Source organism: Chenopodium album, chromosome 6 (genome assembly GCF_948465745.1).
Source record: "Chenopodium album chromosome 6, dcCheAlbu1.1, whole genome shotgun sequence".
Lineage (NCBI taxonomy): Eukaryota > Viridiplantae > Streptophyta > Magnoliopsida > Caryophyllales > Amaranthaceae > Chenopodium > Chenopodium album.
The window spans coordinates 74,258,799-74,277,801 of NC_137839.1; the positions used below are offsets into that span (position 1 = coordinate 74,258,799).

At 33.1% G+C, this 19,003-nt stretch overlaps 1 protein-coding gene across 2 annotated transcripts; it reads left to right on the plus strand.

Moving 5' to 3' along the window:
• The first annotated feature begins 999 nt into the window (after positions 1–999).
• Positions 1,000–12,566, plus strand: LOC145636301 (uncharacterized). Of its 2 annotated transcripts, none has more exons than XM_081687823.1 (5): positions 1,000–1,717; positions 7,690–7,745; positions 8,488–8,565; positions 10,501–11,116; positions 11,820–12,566. In XM_081687823.1, the coding sequence occupies exons 1-5, from the start codon at positions 1,562–1,564 to the stop codon at positions 12,372–12,374; spliced, it is 1,461 nt and encodes a 486-aa protein (XP_081543949.1). In that variant the 5' UTR covers positions 1,000–1,561; the 3' UTR covers positions 12,375–12,566. The 2 variants fall into 2 exon arrangements, with proteins under 2 accessions (XP_081543949.1, XP_081543950.1); XM_081687824.1 differs by having other exon boundaries at positions 7,696–7,745.
• Positions 12,567–19,003: the final 6,437 nt, after the last annotated feature.

Consider the following 19,003-nt stretch of genomic DNA (forward strand, 5'->3'; position numbering starts at 1 on the left):
TTTTCTTCATGAATTTGATTTTTTTTTTTTTTTTAATTAAAACTACGGAGTAGTACTTTGTGTATAATGCTAAAATAGTAAGACAAAATAGTGACAAAAAAAAAAAATAATAATAATATATTACAGTCATTAAAAAAATACGGAGTAATAAATTCCGAGCAGGCCCCAGTTAATCTCCGAGATAAACTGGGCTTGTTTATCCAGGGGTGTTCTTGTCTTTTCGCGCAAAAAAGAAAGGGTAAATGCGTAAAGAGCTTGTGATACACAAACTTGCAAAATAACTCCAATAGAACGACGTTAAAGAGGAAGCCCTTAACCATAGTTAGTGGAAGTTAGTGATCCTACCCGTCATTGTCTTCGAAATCAGTGAAAGCCATTGAATTCAAATGTTGTTCACCATCTTCATCGTCGTCGCTGTAGCTTGTCTTGTTGGGCTCGTCGTGGTTGTTGATTATCGGCAGCGGCACAGTATTGTAATTCGGAGTACTTTGTAGTGGAGTATAGTCAACGCTGATAGGTTTCAGTTACCACCACTTTGCTTTACAAACCCACTTTCATGAGTTTTTGATTAATTTAATCCACCATCTTCATCTTCCTCCTCCTTACACGAACACCAACACCAACACCAACACCAACATTAACGGCGGCTCCGCTGTCAAACGAAAACCCTATGAAAAATAGAGAAATTTAGGGCAGGATTAACCCCAAAGGGTAATTGATATTTCCGTCCCCATTGAAGATGAGCTTTCGATCTAGCCATTGACGTTTACCAGAATGCATTCTCAAATGTTTATATAATTTCCAAATTTTACTCTACACTTCAATTCTGATGTTTTTTTTTTTTTTTTTTTTTTTTTTACCTTTTTTTATTTGAACTCACCATGAGTTAAATCCAAACGGCAACAAAGATAACGTCGTCAATTTCACTTTTGCTTGCCAAATAAACAAATGTCAGAAACCTGGGTTGAATAACATTTTTTTATTGTCTTGTCCCGAACTCCAATGCACTTTTATTACAATAATGCCATGGGATAAACCATTCAAGTTTATCTTGGAGATTAACTTGAATTTTCTCATAAATTCCACTCTTTCTCTCTCCATTTATGTCTCTCCATCATCCATATTCCCCTGACAATCTCTCTCTAATTTCTCTCTCTACAATTTTCGCTCTTTCATTCAATTTTCAAAGTTTCTCATAAAAATATAAAAAATCAAAAAGTAAAAATTATTCATTTTCTCAAATAGAATCTGTCAACCCCATGTCTTACGCTCACTTATCCTTCCTAAAAATTTTACTGTATTAAAATCATCAAATTCCAAAAATAGGAAATTTGAAAAAAAAAAAAAAAAACCATTACTTTTTTTTAAAAAGCAAAACCGGAAATTCTACCGGAAAACCGCTCTCATTGAGCCTGAAAACCGCTTTTCTACCCAGAAAACGGAATCCCTTTACAATTTGAAACCATTTTCTGGGTTTCTGCGTAATCTGTTTGACAATTTAGAGTTATTTTGATCTGGGGTATTCTAGAAAATTCTAGAAAGTGGTGGATGCTAAGGTTAAATGGTGGAGGAAAGAGGGGATGATAAGGTGAGATGGGGTACATGGGAAGAATTGATCTTAGGTGGGGCTGTTCTTAGACATGGTTCTCACAATTGGGATGCTGTTGCTTCGGAGCTCCAAACCCGTTCTCTTTACCCTTACTTTTTTACTCCTAAGGTATATCCATTTTCTCTCTCCTCTCTTTTTTATTTTATTTTATTTCATTTTATTTTGATTTTATAATATATGCTTTTTAATTAATTTATTTATTTTGTCATAATGTCATAATGTATGAGGTTTGATTATTTCATGAATATCTTGGTTATTGTATTATTTTATGATTGGTGTAGCGTATCAGGATTATTTTATGATTGGTGGAATTCTCTAAAAATCGAATTTGGTTTTTGCCTTTTGTCATTATTTTATGGCGTAGTGATGGTTTTGGAATATTGTTACGTTTACTCAATGGATAATCTACCCATATGTATTTGATTTTTTTTTTAAAATGAATTTTATGCTTGGTCGGGTTGGATTATGTATCCTAATATTCGCCGTAGATGATTGATCTATCTAGGTTAAATAAGTTTATTGTTGAGCTAAAACTTAATATAGATGGAATTTATTGAAGCTTACATATAGATCGAGGATAATGTGGCTAACTTGAAAGTTTGTAGGAGCTTACTAAATATAGAATGTTGCTTACTCCGTTATTTCCAATTTAATAAGCCACATTTCTATTTCATAAATTTTTAAGTATTAAGCTATTCCATCTAGTAAACACCCGGGTGCACTTAGAGCGTAGAGGTAGGTGCACCCAAGAGTAGTTTTTTAAGAAAAAACCCTTTGGTTCACGTTCACCTTTCTTTCGGTGTACCTATAAATTTTTGTAAAGGCTTACAGGGCTGCACTGCCTACATATAAGGAGATTAAAGTGAAAATAATTAATGATATCAACATTTTAATATATGATATCAATATTTCAATATGTAATATCAACTCTTTAATGTATGATATCAACATTTTAATGTATGATATCAACTTTAAGTCTTTAAACATCTAACAGCATTTCCATATCTGATATGGATATCAACTATTTAATACTTGTATATGATATCAACATTGATATGAACACTTAAATATCTGATATAAACTTGTTCATTCCTAATATCAATATCTCAATAGACAATACTCGTAGTTGATATCAAATACTCCGTATTAAATTATGGAATTTCATTCCTAATTCTATCCAAAATAATAAAGAGATTGTGTTAGAGATATGAGATTAAATATATATCACACATAGTTTTTGGTATTGATTTGATCTCATATTTATAACAAATTGTCTTTCATCAAGAATACAAAAATGAAATTGACTTTCAGCAAGTCTTTTTTCATATGTCACCAACATTATTTTAGATACACCGCTTCATTTCTCCTCATTGCCATTATTTTGCCCTTGTTGGTAGTTGTTTGTTCACAGTATTGGCAACTTCTTCGCTCTTGGTGTTATGCCAAAGTTGTGGAGATGGTGGTACATCTATAGTTGTTGTCGTAAATGTGGAGGTTGTAAAGTCGGAGCGTGGACAGTGGAGAGAGGGAAGTAACAAGGGATTTGATTTGATTTAATAGTAGCTTTCTACCATCAATTGGCAATTTTTTGCATGTGTCAAAAATTTTGAAGTATTGTCAGAAAGATCCTTTTAAGTAGGTCTTTTTGTTGTTAAGGTTTTTTTTTATAAAAAAGATGGCACAAAAAGTCTTTTTATCGCACTTAGGTTGTGACAAGGGTCCTTTTGGTCCTTTGACCGGATTTCGGTAATTGACTTTTTTTTTTCCCAGCCAAAAAATTTCACGTGCCTTGCACAAAAATCCATTTTTTCCCTTTTCCTCCTTTTCTCCTTTATTAAACCCTAATTTCTTCACCGTCAACCTCAACACGAACCTTATTTTGTGAAAAAGAAAAATCATGAACTCCGATTCTAGCCTCTCACATTAAAATTGAAGGCAATTGAAGACAAATCGAACCAGCTGAAGGGGAAAAGTGGGGAAAGGGGAAAAAAAAAGGATTTTAAGTGGTCATATACAACACACGACTTTTATTGGCCGAAAAAAAGTCAATGGTTGGAATCCGGTCAAAGGACCCTCTCCACACCTAAGTGTGATAAAAAGACCTTTTGTGCTACAAATTTTTTTTAATAAAAGCACCTTTACAAAAAAAAAAAAAATTGCTTAAAAGGACCTTTTTGACAAATGTTCCTTTTATTTTATTTTTAAATGTAATAATAAATAAATTTAAATTATAATGAGCTTGATTGTTGGATTTTTACAACTGTATAAATCATCAAAGGTAATTATGATTTTATAAATTATGATATCTAAGGTCAATTACTTAATAATTGAGTAACCAAATGTGACCTATTAACGTGGACGGTGGGAGTACAAAACATGATGTGTCCATTGCTCCTCAACTGCAAGTCCAATAATGAATTGTATTATTTCAGATTATTCAGAGCCCATCACCATTACTATGTTGGGTTTGTTTCCTAACAATCATCCCCTCAACTCTACTTGGTCTCAAAAATAGATAATCATCATTGAAACAATTTTAGAAGAACAATTGTCTCCTCTAAAGCCAACTCCGTTTTCCCTACCATTAATGAAGAAATTACACTATTGTATTATTTGGCAAGGTCACTAGTAGAAGGATTCAAGCTATTTATGTGATTTACATGATTTAACTCTCTATTGTCTTCCATCTCGAGTCCAGTCATTCCTTTCTCGTGAAATATCTTGTTAGCCAAAGATTTTGTCTATTTTCTAAGGTTCTTTTCCTTAGAACATCATACTTGATTTTTGTTGCACGGGCCAACCACATAGTCGATATGGCACGTAATCTCATACCATCCACTTTGTCTTTTGTATGTCAACAAATTTCCTTAAATTCTTTCATTTAATCTTGAACTTCCATCCACCTTTATCCTTTATGCATCTCAACCCTTGGCTTTTGATACAATCGGTAACTTGGTTAGAAATAGTAAGAGAATAACCATATTGGCAAAGCACACACACCATAGTTTAACTTGGTAAACCCATGTCCCAACTTGTATTATTAATCAAAATTGTTATCAGCAATACAATCCCATACCTTAAAGTTGTATCTCTCACACATATCAATAACAATGGCATATGAAACTTTAGTTTGGCTATATATATACCCAATCAGTCCCTTTAACACAATATTACTTGGATACAATTAAGAAGAAACCAACTTAACCAAGAAATATACTTTCCTAGTTTCATACAATTTATCCCTAACTACGACACTAAAATCTAGAATAAATATAGCACAATATAATCTCATTTAAACAAAATAAATGATTTTGTATCTGATAAAACATAAATTTTGTAAGAAACTACTAATAAAAGGTAAAATGTTGTAAGATACTACCTTTGATCAAAATTTTACTATGACTTAATTTTACGGTGTTAACTCACTTCAAAACACCCCAGAAATCCCTGCAGGGTTGTTTTTCAAGGTGGTAAGGTTATATTTGGGGTGGTTGGGGGATATTTCGAGTTGGTGAGGGTAGTTTTGTGCTTTGGGCCGTTTGGGGTGGTGGTTTTTGGGGTTAGCTGTGGTTGTTTTGGGGTTTGCAGGTGGTTTCAGTGTGGTGGAGGCAATTCTAAGCTAGTTGTTTTGGTTGGGGATGAAAGCGGTGGTTTCGGGGGTATTTTGAGGTGGGTCAAAGGTGGAAATCCAACAGAGGAAGTATTTTACGATATTTTACCTTTTATTAGGTTGTTTCTTATAACATTTACCTTTTATTAGGTAGTTTCTTATAACATTATTTTTATTATGTAGTTTATCACAAAATCTGGGTTTTATTAGGTAGTTCCTGAGAAAAAAAATCCTTAAATAAATTATCCAAACATATACCATAAGCTGTGCTGCCGAATTCTTGTTGAGATCACCAATTTAACACTTGTTGACAACTTGACACCAACGCATGCCCACTGCTCTTCAACTGCAGGTTAAAAATATCCTGAATTCATCACCATGCAGTGTTTATTTCCTAACAGTTATTAGGAATTTTATTTCATATATCTGTGAATATGTGTTGTAACTGTTGTTGATACTAATTGGTCTTTGAAGACGTCTTATATCTTTACCGCCTCGATGAATTGGTTAGCAGGAACATGGAATACTGTTATACTGGAACCTAAAGTTCTAGGTTATGAGAGTTCATAAGAGATCCTTAATTCTATTTCATATCTTGTCCTTTCCCCTGGGTAACTATTAGCATGTTTGTGCTGGATAGCTCACTGGAGCTCTTATCTTTTTGAGGGCAAGCAATCTGTGCACCCCAGTGTTTTTTAGTGAATCAAATCTTGGTTGCATGTTAGCTTTTTCTAGACTCTTAAGTGTCTAAATAACCTTAATGTGAAAATGGTAGAAACGTAGGGCTAATGTGACAGGTAACTTTTGACTTATATGATTGACAGGATGATGCTGTCTATTGTGTGTTTTGGACATTTCTTATTTTCCTTCCTGTTGTGCACTTATAGAAGTTGGTTGCACTCTTTTTGGCTTTTGCTGTGATTTTCAATTTATAAATTAACACTCATACAGAATACAGCTGACTGCACTATGATATTGAGCAGAATATCCTTTCCCCAATTTGCTTGCTATCAAGAGGACTTACATATTGTCTAATGTCTATTACTATTAGGGGTGAGCAAAAATTCAGGGTACCCTGATATGGAACCGGAACCTGTTCGGAACCGCAGGTTCCAAACCTGGAACCTGTTGATCAGGTTCCGGTTCCGGGTAATAAAATTTTGGATCTAGAACCTGTAGGGTACCCTGTTAGTACAGGTTCCCTATAGGGTACATGAAACCGGAACCTATATGGTATTAAAAATTCAACACAATTAGTGTTGGTTTGTTATATTTGAAGTACTATACTAAAGTTGTAAGCTTTTATTGTGATCATCTATTTTTAAAAAAAAAAAATTTGTCACAATTTATCAAGTAACTATTAAACTTACTTTGACAGACAGGGTACCCTGTTTAGGAACCGGAACCTGCAGGTTCCGGTTCTCAATTCTTAGGAACCTGTTCCGGTTCCGGTTCCTATTTTTAGGAACCTTGTTGCAATAGGTTCCGGTTCCGGGTCCTAATATTTTTATAGGGTACCCTGCTACGCTCACCCCTAATTACTATGATAGCTTCTTAAATAGGAAATTGAAATTCTGAAGTCTGCAATTTGTGCAGCATTAGTCAAGGTCTTATATTCTTGTGTACTGTGGAGTTTTGCCTCTATTTTCAAGGTTATGAGTTATGACTGATTATGGGCAGTAATTGACCATTAATTATTGATTGTTGGATGGAGCTGGGTATTAATCATTTGTTGTGTTAGTACTTTGATATTAGCGCTGGATGGACTAGAACTATGGGTTTGTAGTAATCTGCCAATGTTACTGTTTCATGGGGCTGTAATGCCTAGTAAGAAGAGGGCTCTGTTATACACCTCTTGAATTCACATTTTGTACTGTAGTTAGGTGCTTGAAGCTTAAAATAGTTTCTATACTACTTTTAACTTTTATGTTAAGCAATCCCCATAGAATGTGAATTACTACTTCACATACTAAGTGGTGGATATTTTGCTATCAATCTTTGCTTAAAACTTTATATACTACTCCGTAGTTAGAAATCAGATTTGGGTAGACAAGAAAACAAGTTTGTCTTTAGTATGAAGTATATATTACTTTATTCTGAGAATGATCTGGTTGTAACATTGGAACCTTAGAACACTATTTTGAGAAATTTTATGTGCATGTTATTGGAAAGTTTGTTCTTGTGAGCTTTCTGCATCTGGGCCATACATTTTTATATGGATATTATATATGCATGATGGTTATTCGTGGATATATATTTCATTGTTTGCACTACCTTGATGGTCCCTGGTTTAGATTGTTAAATGTTTTACATAGTTACTAAGATAATTTGTCGCATGTGATCTTTCATGATTGGTTTGGACCAAGGGATTTGACATTTTCCCTTCATCCGTTGATGCCTCCTGTATTAGTTTCTTGCTTTCCTTTTATATACCATAAGTTAACTAATATCTAATTTGATGATTAAATAGCTGCAGGTGTGCAAAGCTAAATATAAGGTGCTGCAAGAGTGTTATTCTGACTGTTCGTAAGTATAGTGCTTTGCTGAATTGCTGCCACTGTTTTAATTTGGTTCAGTTCAGACTATTTGATTATGTTCTAAATGTTCAACAAACTAAACGATCATCATCTGTCTGCAGTTTTGCACTATAGCACTTAACAATATGATCCAAAACTTGTTTTTATTGATTTATGTGCCCTGTCAAACTCTTCTCATTGGCATTTGCATCTACTGTCTGTTGTTTGGCTGAAGAGTTGACCCAAAATGAGATTACATTTACGAATTACTATTAATGGTTAAAAGTTAGGAGTAAACTTGAAATACTAAGTATGAGTTATGATAATAATGTCTGTTAGAGAGGACTAACCGACTAATGGATTCTGGCAGAAACATTAGATTCCCATGTTTATTGACTAGCAGTAATGTAGTGTAATAGTTTTAATCTTCGTCTTCCCCTTTTTCCACCTAAATGAAAATAAGTTAATAAATAAATAAAATAAAATCCTTACTGTGAGGACTGTAGTGTCTGATAAATGTGAGAGAAAGTCCAATTTTATATGCTGAGCACAGATCTATGCGTGTCATAAGATGGGATTGCAAATAATTATAGTCTTTATATATGCTTTGTTGGGTTGTAATAACAAGTAACGCGTTTTTTTTCGTGTTATATAACCCATTTTGCTCTGAAATAATATCTTTCTCAATCTCAACCTCTAAATTGCTGAATTCTCAGTAATTAACTTGCTGTTTGTATTTTGTTTTATCCTAGTGCTTGGTTTGAAGAGTTGCGGAAAAAGCGTGTAAATGAATTACGTAGAGAGTTGGAGAAATCAGAGGAATCAATTGGGTAAGTAATAGTAATTGACATGTGACAATCATGGTGTTTGTGGTGCAGCTGACTTTTTAATGCATTCATGCCACCTTATCAAATCCTTGTCCTTGACCCTTTGTTTGGCCCCTAACCTGGCTAAAGTTTATTCCAATTTGTCTGAGTATTTGACTGTTGTTGCCGAAGTTGTGGGAGTTGGAGGGGTGGTTAAACAGATTCTACAAGTCACGAAAATGTGCTTTTGAGGTTTTAATATTTGTTTGCAGATTATTATCTTGACCAATACAAGTACAACAGTCCAAATGCGATAGTTGCCTGATTTATTTCTTAAGTCAAGTTTGCCTTTTTTTTCTTTTCTTTTCTTTTTTTAAAAGTTTTATTTATTCACTTATTCTTGCCTTTAGGATATTCTATGTATTTATAGGAATAGAGACAAGCGGACCATTGTCCCAAAACTTCCAATCGATAAGTGTAATAGCTTTAGGATATTCTATGTATGTATAGGAATAGAGACAAGCAGTCAATTGTCCCAAGACTCCCAAAGTCCCAATCGATAAGTGTTGGACAATAGCTTTAGGATATTCTATGTATGTGTAGGAATTGAGACAAGCAAACAATCGTCCCAAAACTCCCAATCAATAAGTGTTAGACAATAGCTTTAAGATATTCTAGACAGAAGATTCAAGTCTTTTTGAAATCATCGTAAGTGACCATTAAACCATTTCGAGGCTGCCTAATAAGATTAAATACATTCAAGAATTGAGGTGAGTCATGAGATAGATAAAACTTTGCACAGAAAGTGCTTACTGAAGACCTAATCCGTACTTTGAAGTTGGTTGCACTGTAGAATCCCTGTTGCTATGGGTTCTTTTTTATAAAGTTGTTTAGTACCCTCGCTGCATTTCATGTATGTGCTCTATTCATTCAGGATTTTTTTTGTAAGTGCTAATTCCTCTTTTTTTTTTTTTTTTGGAAGAAACCTCTGAACTTTCCTTCCCTTCTTTAGTTTGATTTTTATATATTATTGTCAAGAATTACCAATTAATGCTTAGGCTTTGTTTGTTTTAACGAAAAAATTGTTTTTGGAAAATGATTCTCATTGGAATATAATTTCAAGGGAAAGCACAATTGTAAAAATAGTTTTCTTTTGTTTGTTTCCTTACAACAAAAATTATAGAGGAAGGGAAAAATAAAAGTGGAATGGAAGAGATGGATGAGAGTAGAGATAAGGAATGGTAAGGAATAGGGAGGAAAGTTTGGCATATCTTCTTTTCAAAAGGAAACGTTTTCCACCTTTGGGAGAACTATTTTCCACCTCAAGGAAAATTGCTTTCCATCCTTACTAACCAAACAATGGAAAATGGATAATCATTTTTTTTGATAATGTATTCCGTCAAAACAAACAGAGCCTTGGTGGTGGATACATTTTTTTTTTTTTTTTTTTTTTTTGGGTTCTCTTTAGCTCTACTTAATTCAGAGGTGCTTCCTTTTTAGTTTTCAAAAATAGAAATTTTTTTCTTTCTCAATTTTTCTATTTAGCTGAAGGTTAATTTTTCTTTCCATTACATAAAAACCTTTTTCCTTTTATCAATTCTTAAACTTCTCTTTTTACAATCTATTTGGAACCTCTTCATACTTCTTTAGTTTTGGGAAGTTAAATATGGGATGCAAAGAGTTGTACAGAAGCACTGTAAACATAGAATAACACAAGATTCCAGCAAAATTGATGAACCTGTAGAGCACCATTGTTGATAGACCTCAGTAAAGTTGTAAGACACATTATGATTACCTTTTGTTTAAATTTTTTTTTTTACAGATTTCTTATTAGGTTTGTTCAATGATAGTACTTGGTTCCCTTCTTTTATTCTTAATTAGTCCTTGACCAGCCTATAACTCTATACTGCTGTCACAAGTCTATTAACACTAATTTATGTCAAATAAATTTTCTTGCAGCTCTTTAGAAACAAAACTTGAAACTTTGAAATCTGAGAAAGCAGTGTGTAGTTATGCTGATCATGGCTGTAGTGCAGCTGAATCTTTGGAACCTTTAGTCAAATCAGGAGAAAATGAATCTTCTGGTAAAGACGTATCCCGGGATGGGTCATCTGCTGGTAGTTTCACTCAGGAAACCCGGGAAAATTCGTTACCACAGTGCCAAGCTGCTGCTACTGAAGCATCAGTAGAGAAGAGAGAGAGAAAGCCTGTGGTTTTGGAGCCATGTATAAGGTTAGAGAAGTTTCCTGGTATAGACAAAATAGCGGAAACCATGCTCTTGGAGCATGGAGTACACATCAAGAAGAAAAGAGGGAAGAGGAGAAGAAAGGAGATGAACAAGGACGGAAAGGTTGGAAGTGTTGGAGAAAATAACTTGAGGTGTTCACCTGATATAATGATAACTGTAGCTAACGAAAAAGTGACGAAAGGCAGTGTCCAGCCTGTAATAGCTCCCGATGCAAATGTTCAGAATCCATGTACGAGTGAGCAGGGAATGGATGAATTTGTAAAGATCTTAGATTCTATAATGGAGAATGAACATGCCTCTGTGTTCAGGCGCCGACTAGATAGCCAGGTATGAACAGTTAGATTCTTTAATAATCCCCCCCTCCCCTTCTCTTCCACCTTCCTTCAACCCTTTGTCCCAGATGCATGGTAATCAGAGGGAGCGACTACTGAGCATTGAGTATTAGAGACTTGGCTCATTAGGGAGGGGATTAAACTTGGACATTTCTGATCATAATTTTAGGGTATTATTACAATGGGAAATGAAGTGAAATGATTAGTTAGTTCAACTCTACCAAATACTGATGTTTATAATCTTCCACACTGTTATTTCTGTTGTTGACCATGCTAATTAATTATGCCATAGCTGTTAACTGAAATTCATGTTGATTTTTGACTCCATGCTGCTTTTTGTTTGTTATTCACCTTGCACTCAGCTCATATGATAAGAAATAATATAAGAGGATAATGGTAATGCATTTGTGTAATTTTGCAAGTTCCATAACAACTTCCATGGTAGTGTAACCCAACTCCCAATATGTACTATGCAAATTTTCATTGCTAGTATCTTATACGAAGTAGCTGATGATTCAAGTTTACTAAATATTAACAGATAATTAGGGATGGAGTCGCATCACTATTGCATCAGACTTTCTGCTTCTAAGAGCTAGGATTATTTTTTAGTCCATTTTTTTTTTCTTTAAATGACTACTTCTGAAGTTTTGAGCCATGTTGCTGATTAGTGCAATTGTTAATCTGATTTGTCGTTGCAGAAGAGAGCTAGATATAAGAGGATCATACGACAGCACATGGATCTTGACACAATCAGATCAAGAATCGCCAACAAAAGCATCACATCAATAATTGAACTTCTGCGGGACTTGTTGCTTCTTGCCAACAACGCTCTAGTTTTCTACTCCAAGTGTACAAGAGAATACATATGTGCATTAGTATTTAGAGACCTAGTTACTAAGACGTTACATCAACATTATAAAGTGACCGGCAACAAGTTTGGTGCTGCAGAAACTCCGAAAACACCAATGCACAAACCAACAGCAAAACCAAGAAGTGCTCGGCCCTTCAACAGCAAGATTTTGAACCAGCCAGTAATTGCAGTAAATAATGCTCAGGGTACGTCTATTGTTGTTGCTCGCAAAGTGTCTGGTCAACCTCCTGGCATTGTGGGTTCACCATCCTCTGCAGAATCAGCTGCTTTAACAAAGAAAATTCAGGGAAAGCGAGGGAAAGTTGGGCGTGTTAGACGGGGTAATGCTGGTATACAAGCTGAAACTCCCATGAAGGTGAGAAAGAGAGCTAGAGTCAAGTAGACGGGCTAGAAAGTATGTAGGAACATAGCTTTTTTTTTCTTCTCGCCCTCCTAACTTCCCCTATCCTCTGTGCTCAGTGTTAGTTCTCACCTTAACTCAACTTTTGTTGCAAACGATCCCTCCTTTTGTAGCTGTAAACGACTAACTAACCAAAAGATGTACAGCCTTATGATAAGAGCAATAGTTATGGTAGATTCATTGTGTTTCTCCTTTTACTGGTACAGGGATTGTGAGACATGCAGTCCGTCATAGAGTACATCCACATCCTTAACGTACAACGAATGAATTTACTGCGAGGAAACAGTTCGGGTTACATAGCCTTATGATGAAGAAAATAAAGGAAAACTGGTGAAATATAATTCAAAATTTCTACCTATTCATATGTGCAGGATTTAGATTATCATTTCGCCTTTGAAGACACATTAAAATGGGGTTCCATATAAGTTTTCTAATCTTTTGGTCTACCAAATTTGACAAAAGTATAAGAAAATCGTGTAAATATGACTATGAATACATATCTTACAATCAACTCTAGTTTAAAAATCTCCTTGGTTTTCTTTACGATCATATATATAATTATTTAAACAATACAACACGATATTTAAAAACAATGTTTTTAAAAATGTGATAACAAATGTAATGTCTAAAAACATCGTTGACAAGAAAATGAGACATCTAGATCATTGTTTGTTACAGTCGTTGAAATTACTAAACACGAAAAATTCTTACATACGTACCATGGACTACGTAGTCCAACGCCCAATGCACAACATCAGTCAGCACTCAGCAGCATGAGAAGTGCGTAGAAGCAATGTACTACTAATATCAAAGCATAGCTTCGTTTTAACTAATGGTTCTTGAACGTTGGAAATTCCAATTGTTTTACCACAGTCTAAACTTAAAAAAAAAAAAAAAAAAAGAGGGAAATTTTGTTATATTAATCCCAACTTTGGACCATTTACTTTCATTAATCCCAACTGATAAAAAGGTAACTTTTTTTTTTAAGGGCTACATGTTGACACGTGTCCAATAACTTGGTATAACAGGTTATTGACTGTTGTTGACCGGTTTGGGCCTGATAAAGAAAATGTCCCGGAATTAATGAAAATAAATCGTTTAGAGTTGGGATTAATAATAACAAATTTTCCTAAAAAAAATAAAATAAAGAAATAAACTATTTTGTGTTCTGATATAAAAATTTAATGTAATGAAATTCAATGTTCTGTTTTATTGTTAGAGTAGCTTAAATTGCTTATGGGGAATGTATGTATTGCTTATTGGGTATTGCAAATTTTGGGGTGTTTTATTGGGATTCAGCAAATTAATATGATGTACCACGATTTTAATGCCTTAAATTGCTAAACTAATACGGAGTACATTTACACGGTTACTCTGGAGGCCTTGAGCCCTTTCTCTGTCCTTTTATTAGATGCTTATTTCTAGCATTTATTGCACACATAATATTAAAGAGAATTAGCTATCTAATTAAGGGATGGAGGGATTACATTATTATGGATTATTTCGTACTTATTACGGTATAATTTTGCACTTGAATGATATGGAGTGTTGGTTTGAATTACTACCTCCGTTACAGGCTATGTGCAACGATTTAACATAAAACAGAGAGGGAAAATGTCTAATCGTTGCACATAACCTGTAATGGAGGTAGTAAATCATTAGGTTTTGGGTCATTGTTCTAAGAATGCAACTTTGAATTTGAGACCAACAAGAAAAAAAATTTGAACTTGTATCGTTTGAGCTATCTACTAGTAACTTGGATTGGGGGTGTTCATTTTGTGCGTTCGCATTTGTGTCTATTTTTTTTTAAAAAAAAAAATTGTTTCTAATATCTGTTAATTTCCATTATATAGTTTATATTTTGGAACTAGTAAACTAATACACTATGAAATTAAAGTAACAATATAAAACATCAATCATGCCAGATGCCACACACTATTTTAATACTTTAATTACTAATTCAAAATTACAAGTAAAAGACTACTTGATATATACTTCCTAATTGTTTGCACCACTTTTCTTTTTAGGGTGTCCCCAAAAGATTGTCTCATACTACTTTTGGCGTGTTTTCCCACCTGCACTCTCTCTATCTCTCTCCTCGTTGATATTTGTGCCAACCCATGTGCACTCTTTTTTGCCCAAAGCCTTAATAAAGTGGATTTATGGTTTGGGGCAAACAATTGAGGACGTAGGGAGTATGTGACATCTAAACATTAATTTTCACTATCTTATTTTCCTTATTATTAACTATGTAAAACCACAAAACATGACTGTCTCTAGAGAACAAAGGAAGTATTTCTCATTGAATGACATGACAACTTTATAATTGAAAAGTGGGGTGATACGTGACATGTATGCTTGATTAGGAACGCATCTAATTAGGAATGCATCTAACGTTGTACGTGAATTTGGGAGTGAATGCTCTGATTATTTTTATGTGTGTTAATTGATGGTTATTGTTTATTGGAGTAATGGAGTGGTGTTTAGTGTACACATAGTGTGTCTAATGGCTGGTGGTTGGAAGGTGGTGAGTAGGAGTAGGATTCGGAGTGAAGGACGATAATTTTATTAATTTAGTGGCCGTATTAACTATTGAGTAAACACCTTTGTTGTAATGTCAATTACTCGTACTTGATGCAATTCTTAGCACACAAGAATATAAGATCCAATTATTTCTTTATAATCTTATGTAATATTACCTCCGTTTTTTATTAGTTGACACATTTTGACTTTAGCATTATTTACATACCTCCCTTTGACCATGTTTTTGTGATTTACGTGTAAGGAAAAATATAGTCGAGTGGGATCTTGTTAGATTCGTCACAATGTTTATTTTCAAAATATCAACTTTTTATAATTTTTGTTTGTCGGTAATTAAAGATATTAATGATTTAATTTGTGCATTGGCAAACATGACTAAAGAAACCTGTCAACTAAAAATAAACGGAGGAAGTATGTTCCTCCTCGCCATTCCGTTGGTTGATGGATCAATCCCATATCCACCATTCTTTCTACTTCGTATTTGTCTCCCACTTTCCCTCCCTAACTTTTTTCGTGTATATGTGTAATAATCGAGTGGATTTTTTTTATATTTTACATATTATGCTTATTCAATAAATATATACTATTTTGCACGGGGTAATAGTGTCGAACAAATATGGGAAAATCACTGTCCTCGGGAGATTTCCCCGTATGTCCTTTCGGACAAAGTCGTTTTAAATCTTGATTAATAAAAGTACTAACGTTTCCTCAAAAAAACAAAATATATACTTACATAGTTATTACTTGTCAGCGCGAGTATCTTAAAACTTATCAATTACATTATACTAAAGGCGAATTAAACTTAGAGAACATTTGGCAAAATATTATAAAAAGTTTTCCCTCCAAAACCACTTTTAATTAATTTTGGATTTTTTTTTTTTTGACAAGAAATTGCCTCCATAATTTATTGTCATTAGAATTATTTAACAACCGATTTTTTTTTTTGGTGTTTAGAGAGCCACAAGGGCAGGGGTGAGAATCGATCCCATGATCTCCTGGAATCGAGAAGGGAGCTCTAACCACTTGAGCTATCCTTCGCTCTCATTATTATTGATATATGTATGTTAAATAACCACACAAGCAAAGGCGGAGTCACACCCCCACCAAAATCAGATTTTTAATCTATATAAAGCGCAATTTAATAGGTTAAATACAGTTTTCAACGAAATACATGATATTAAACTAGCTTTGTCTCACTGGTAATGCACTTGCCTTAGGTTCAATCCTTAGAACAAGCATTTTCTTATTAATTTTTTTTTTCCTAAGTGCCCCTTCAAACTAAAATTTCTACATGCCACTGCATACAAGTCATGAGATTTATTAAATACCGAAATTGTTGGCACATTCTGAAGCTGAAATTCAATCTAAAATTTGCTACGAGTAATGATTTGAAATTTTACACAACTTTGGAAAAAAAAAAAAACTTTCATGACAACTTTAATATACATTAAAAGGACAATTACACAACTACACTCCAACTTTATAACCACTAATTAATAACGTCATAATGGACAATTACTCTCACTTTTTATTAAGTGCTCAACTAAGCCACGAAATCTTATGGAGTTGTTTTACTTTAACAACGAAAACGAAGGATTATTACAACTTACTAGCATACATACACCACTTGTAGGAACAATTTCAACCAAGCATAACAGGTTTTATTAAGCTGGAAATTATTAAGCAAAATGTAACTAGATCTATCAAAACTTCGAAAAAAAAAAATCCAAAATAATATTGAATTTAACATGCATGAACATAATAATCTAATATGACTCAAATCTAAAATAATCGGGCTGTAAATTAGACACAACACAAACCCTATAAATAATTTAAATTGACACCCCAATGACTATGACATAACCTACAATTATACTCGCTATGTGACACGGTAAATTAAGTTTAATTTTGAGTAGAGAATTGAATTGCAAAGTCTTGTTGACCAAAATTTCAAGTCTAAGACTCTAGATTATTGAGATTACAAATTTCCTCTAGATGTGTATGTTTCTACAAGTTTTGGACAAAAAAAGGAAGTTTAATTTGTTTTTTAGCTTACTTTTACAATGAAATGTGCTGGTTTTTTACTAGCCAAATCGACACCTGTTATCTTTGTGTACAAACAACAGTGACCTTATTTACATCAATCAATATACAAGCATTATGTTTTAATAGTAATTATAATTATAACTATAATATATATTTAGATTAATTATATTATACTATCTTCCACAAATTAAGGGGGAATATAGAATGTATAAAAAGCATATTATATAATGTCATTAGACTATGTAACCGAGATGAGACACATGCGGTGCTTGGAAAGATTTCAAGGTGGACATCAAATGGCAGTTTCTTATTTGCTGATCTTCCCATTGTTTATTTAATTATATTATCACCAACCTTGATTAATTTATGTAATCTTACTTTAACAAGTATTAAACTATAAAAGTATGTTCTGAACCCATTAATAAAATATTGCAAAAGTACTAGGTACAAAAGTAGTCATTGTTAATCAATAATTAAGTATATAATCAATTTTAATACTACGTAATATTTAGAGTCGTATAATGCTACACACATTATTCATGTACTCCACTCGTACGAAGTATATTGATACTATGAATATTCAGATTTAATTAGAGAGCCACTTGAGCTATATTTTACGTCTTTACTCTCAACGATAATATGAATTTACATGAAACAAATCTAAAAGGCAAATAAAATAAAGCAATAAAATTGATGTTACAAAATTTGACATAGAAGTATATGGTTGTTGGTTATGTGCTTGTCAACTTTAATCTTATCATTTCTTTCTGTTGTTGCAATTCTGAAATTTATAACTTTATAAACACAATTCACATCTAGTTTGTTATCCATACTAGTTAAATAAAGTTGCATTTTAAGTTTGATTATAGTTGGAGTAGATAGCTTAATCATATACAGTATACTTTTTTTTTTTTTTTGACAAGTATATACAGTATACTTATATTACATATCCTACATACATAATTTTTCTTAATTGTCCTGACAATTAATCACAACTCACATTAATCATATTTGAATATTTCTCTAACTCATTTTGTCCCTCTTCACTAATTCTCTTGATTACTTAAAGATAATAATACGAAAGTAGAACGGAGTATTAGTTAAAAATCACTTTCATAATTAACCTCAATTTTCCTTATATTCATTTTGAGCACCCAAGACTAATCTTCAAGGACTCTTGTAGAAAAATTGTTTCATACTACCATTGATAAATACGAAGTACTTTATAATTTATCCAACACCACCGAGCATATTATTTTGTACGAGTAAATGGGTATTGCCACCTTTTTTCAAACCTGGATAATTCAGAATTTTTTAACTCAATCAATCCAAAAAACATTTGGATTTCTCAAAGAAGTGGAATAAGACAAGATTTTTAGAACTTTTACAATACAAACAAACCCTTCAATTAAATTTTTTTTGGATTTTACATGGCTTTCTTTTTTGACTTTAAAATCATTATTTGGTTAAATTCAAAAATAAGTGACTAATTTCAGTATAGCTCTACTGAGGTCTAATTTGGTAATTAGTTGTTGGCTGTCGGTTGATTTGATCAGTTGTATACTTACATGTATTGACTTTTACATTGTATCGTTTTGACTTTCTAGTTTGTTAAAACACGTCTGATATAAAAGGTTTGTTGGATGTTATTAACAACTTATACAAAAAAAAAAAAAAAAAAAAAAAAAAAAAAAAAAAAAAAAACACTGTTCCAAATAGCATTTAGGCGTAAAAGCTAGCTTTTCAACCTGTCGGTAAAGCCATAATAGAATTTTGGGTTTTTCTTAGCTATACCCCTAAGGTAGTTGAGTTTCTAAGGTGTACCCATGCTTTTTCAAGTTTCTAAGCCGTGCCCTTCAACTTCTTATCAATACTAAAATGTACCCTTATTAGTTATTTAAAATTTAATTGAGAGCGTGATTTCGTGGCTTTAGTTTTCGTTATTAGGGTTGTTGTGGTTAAGATTTCTTTCTCGTATCATTTCCTTACCTTTTATCATCTTTTTATTAAATTTATAGTTAACT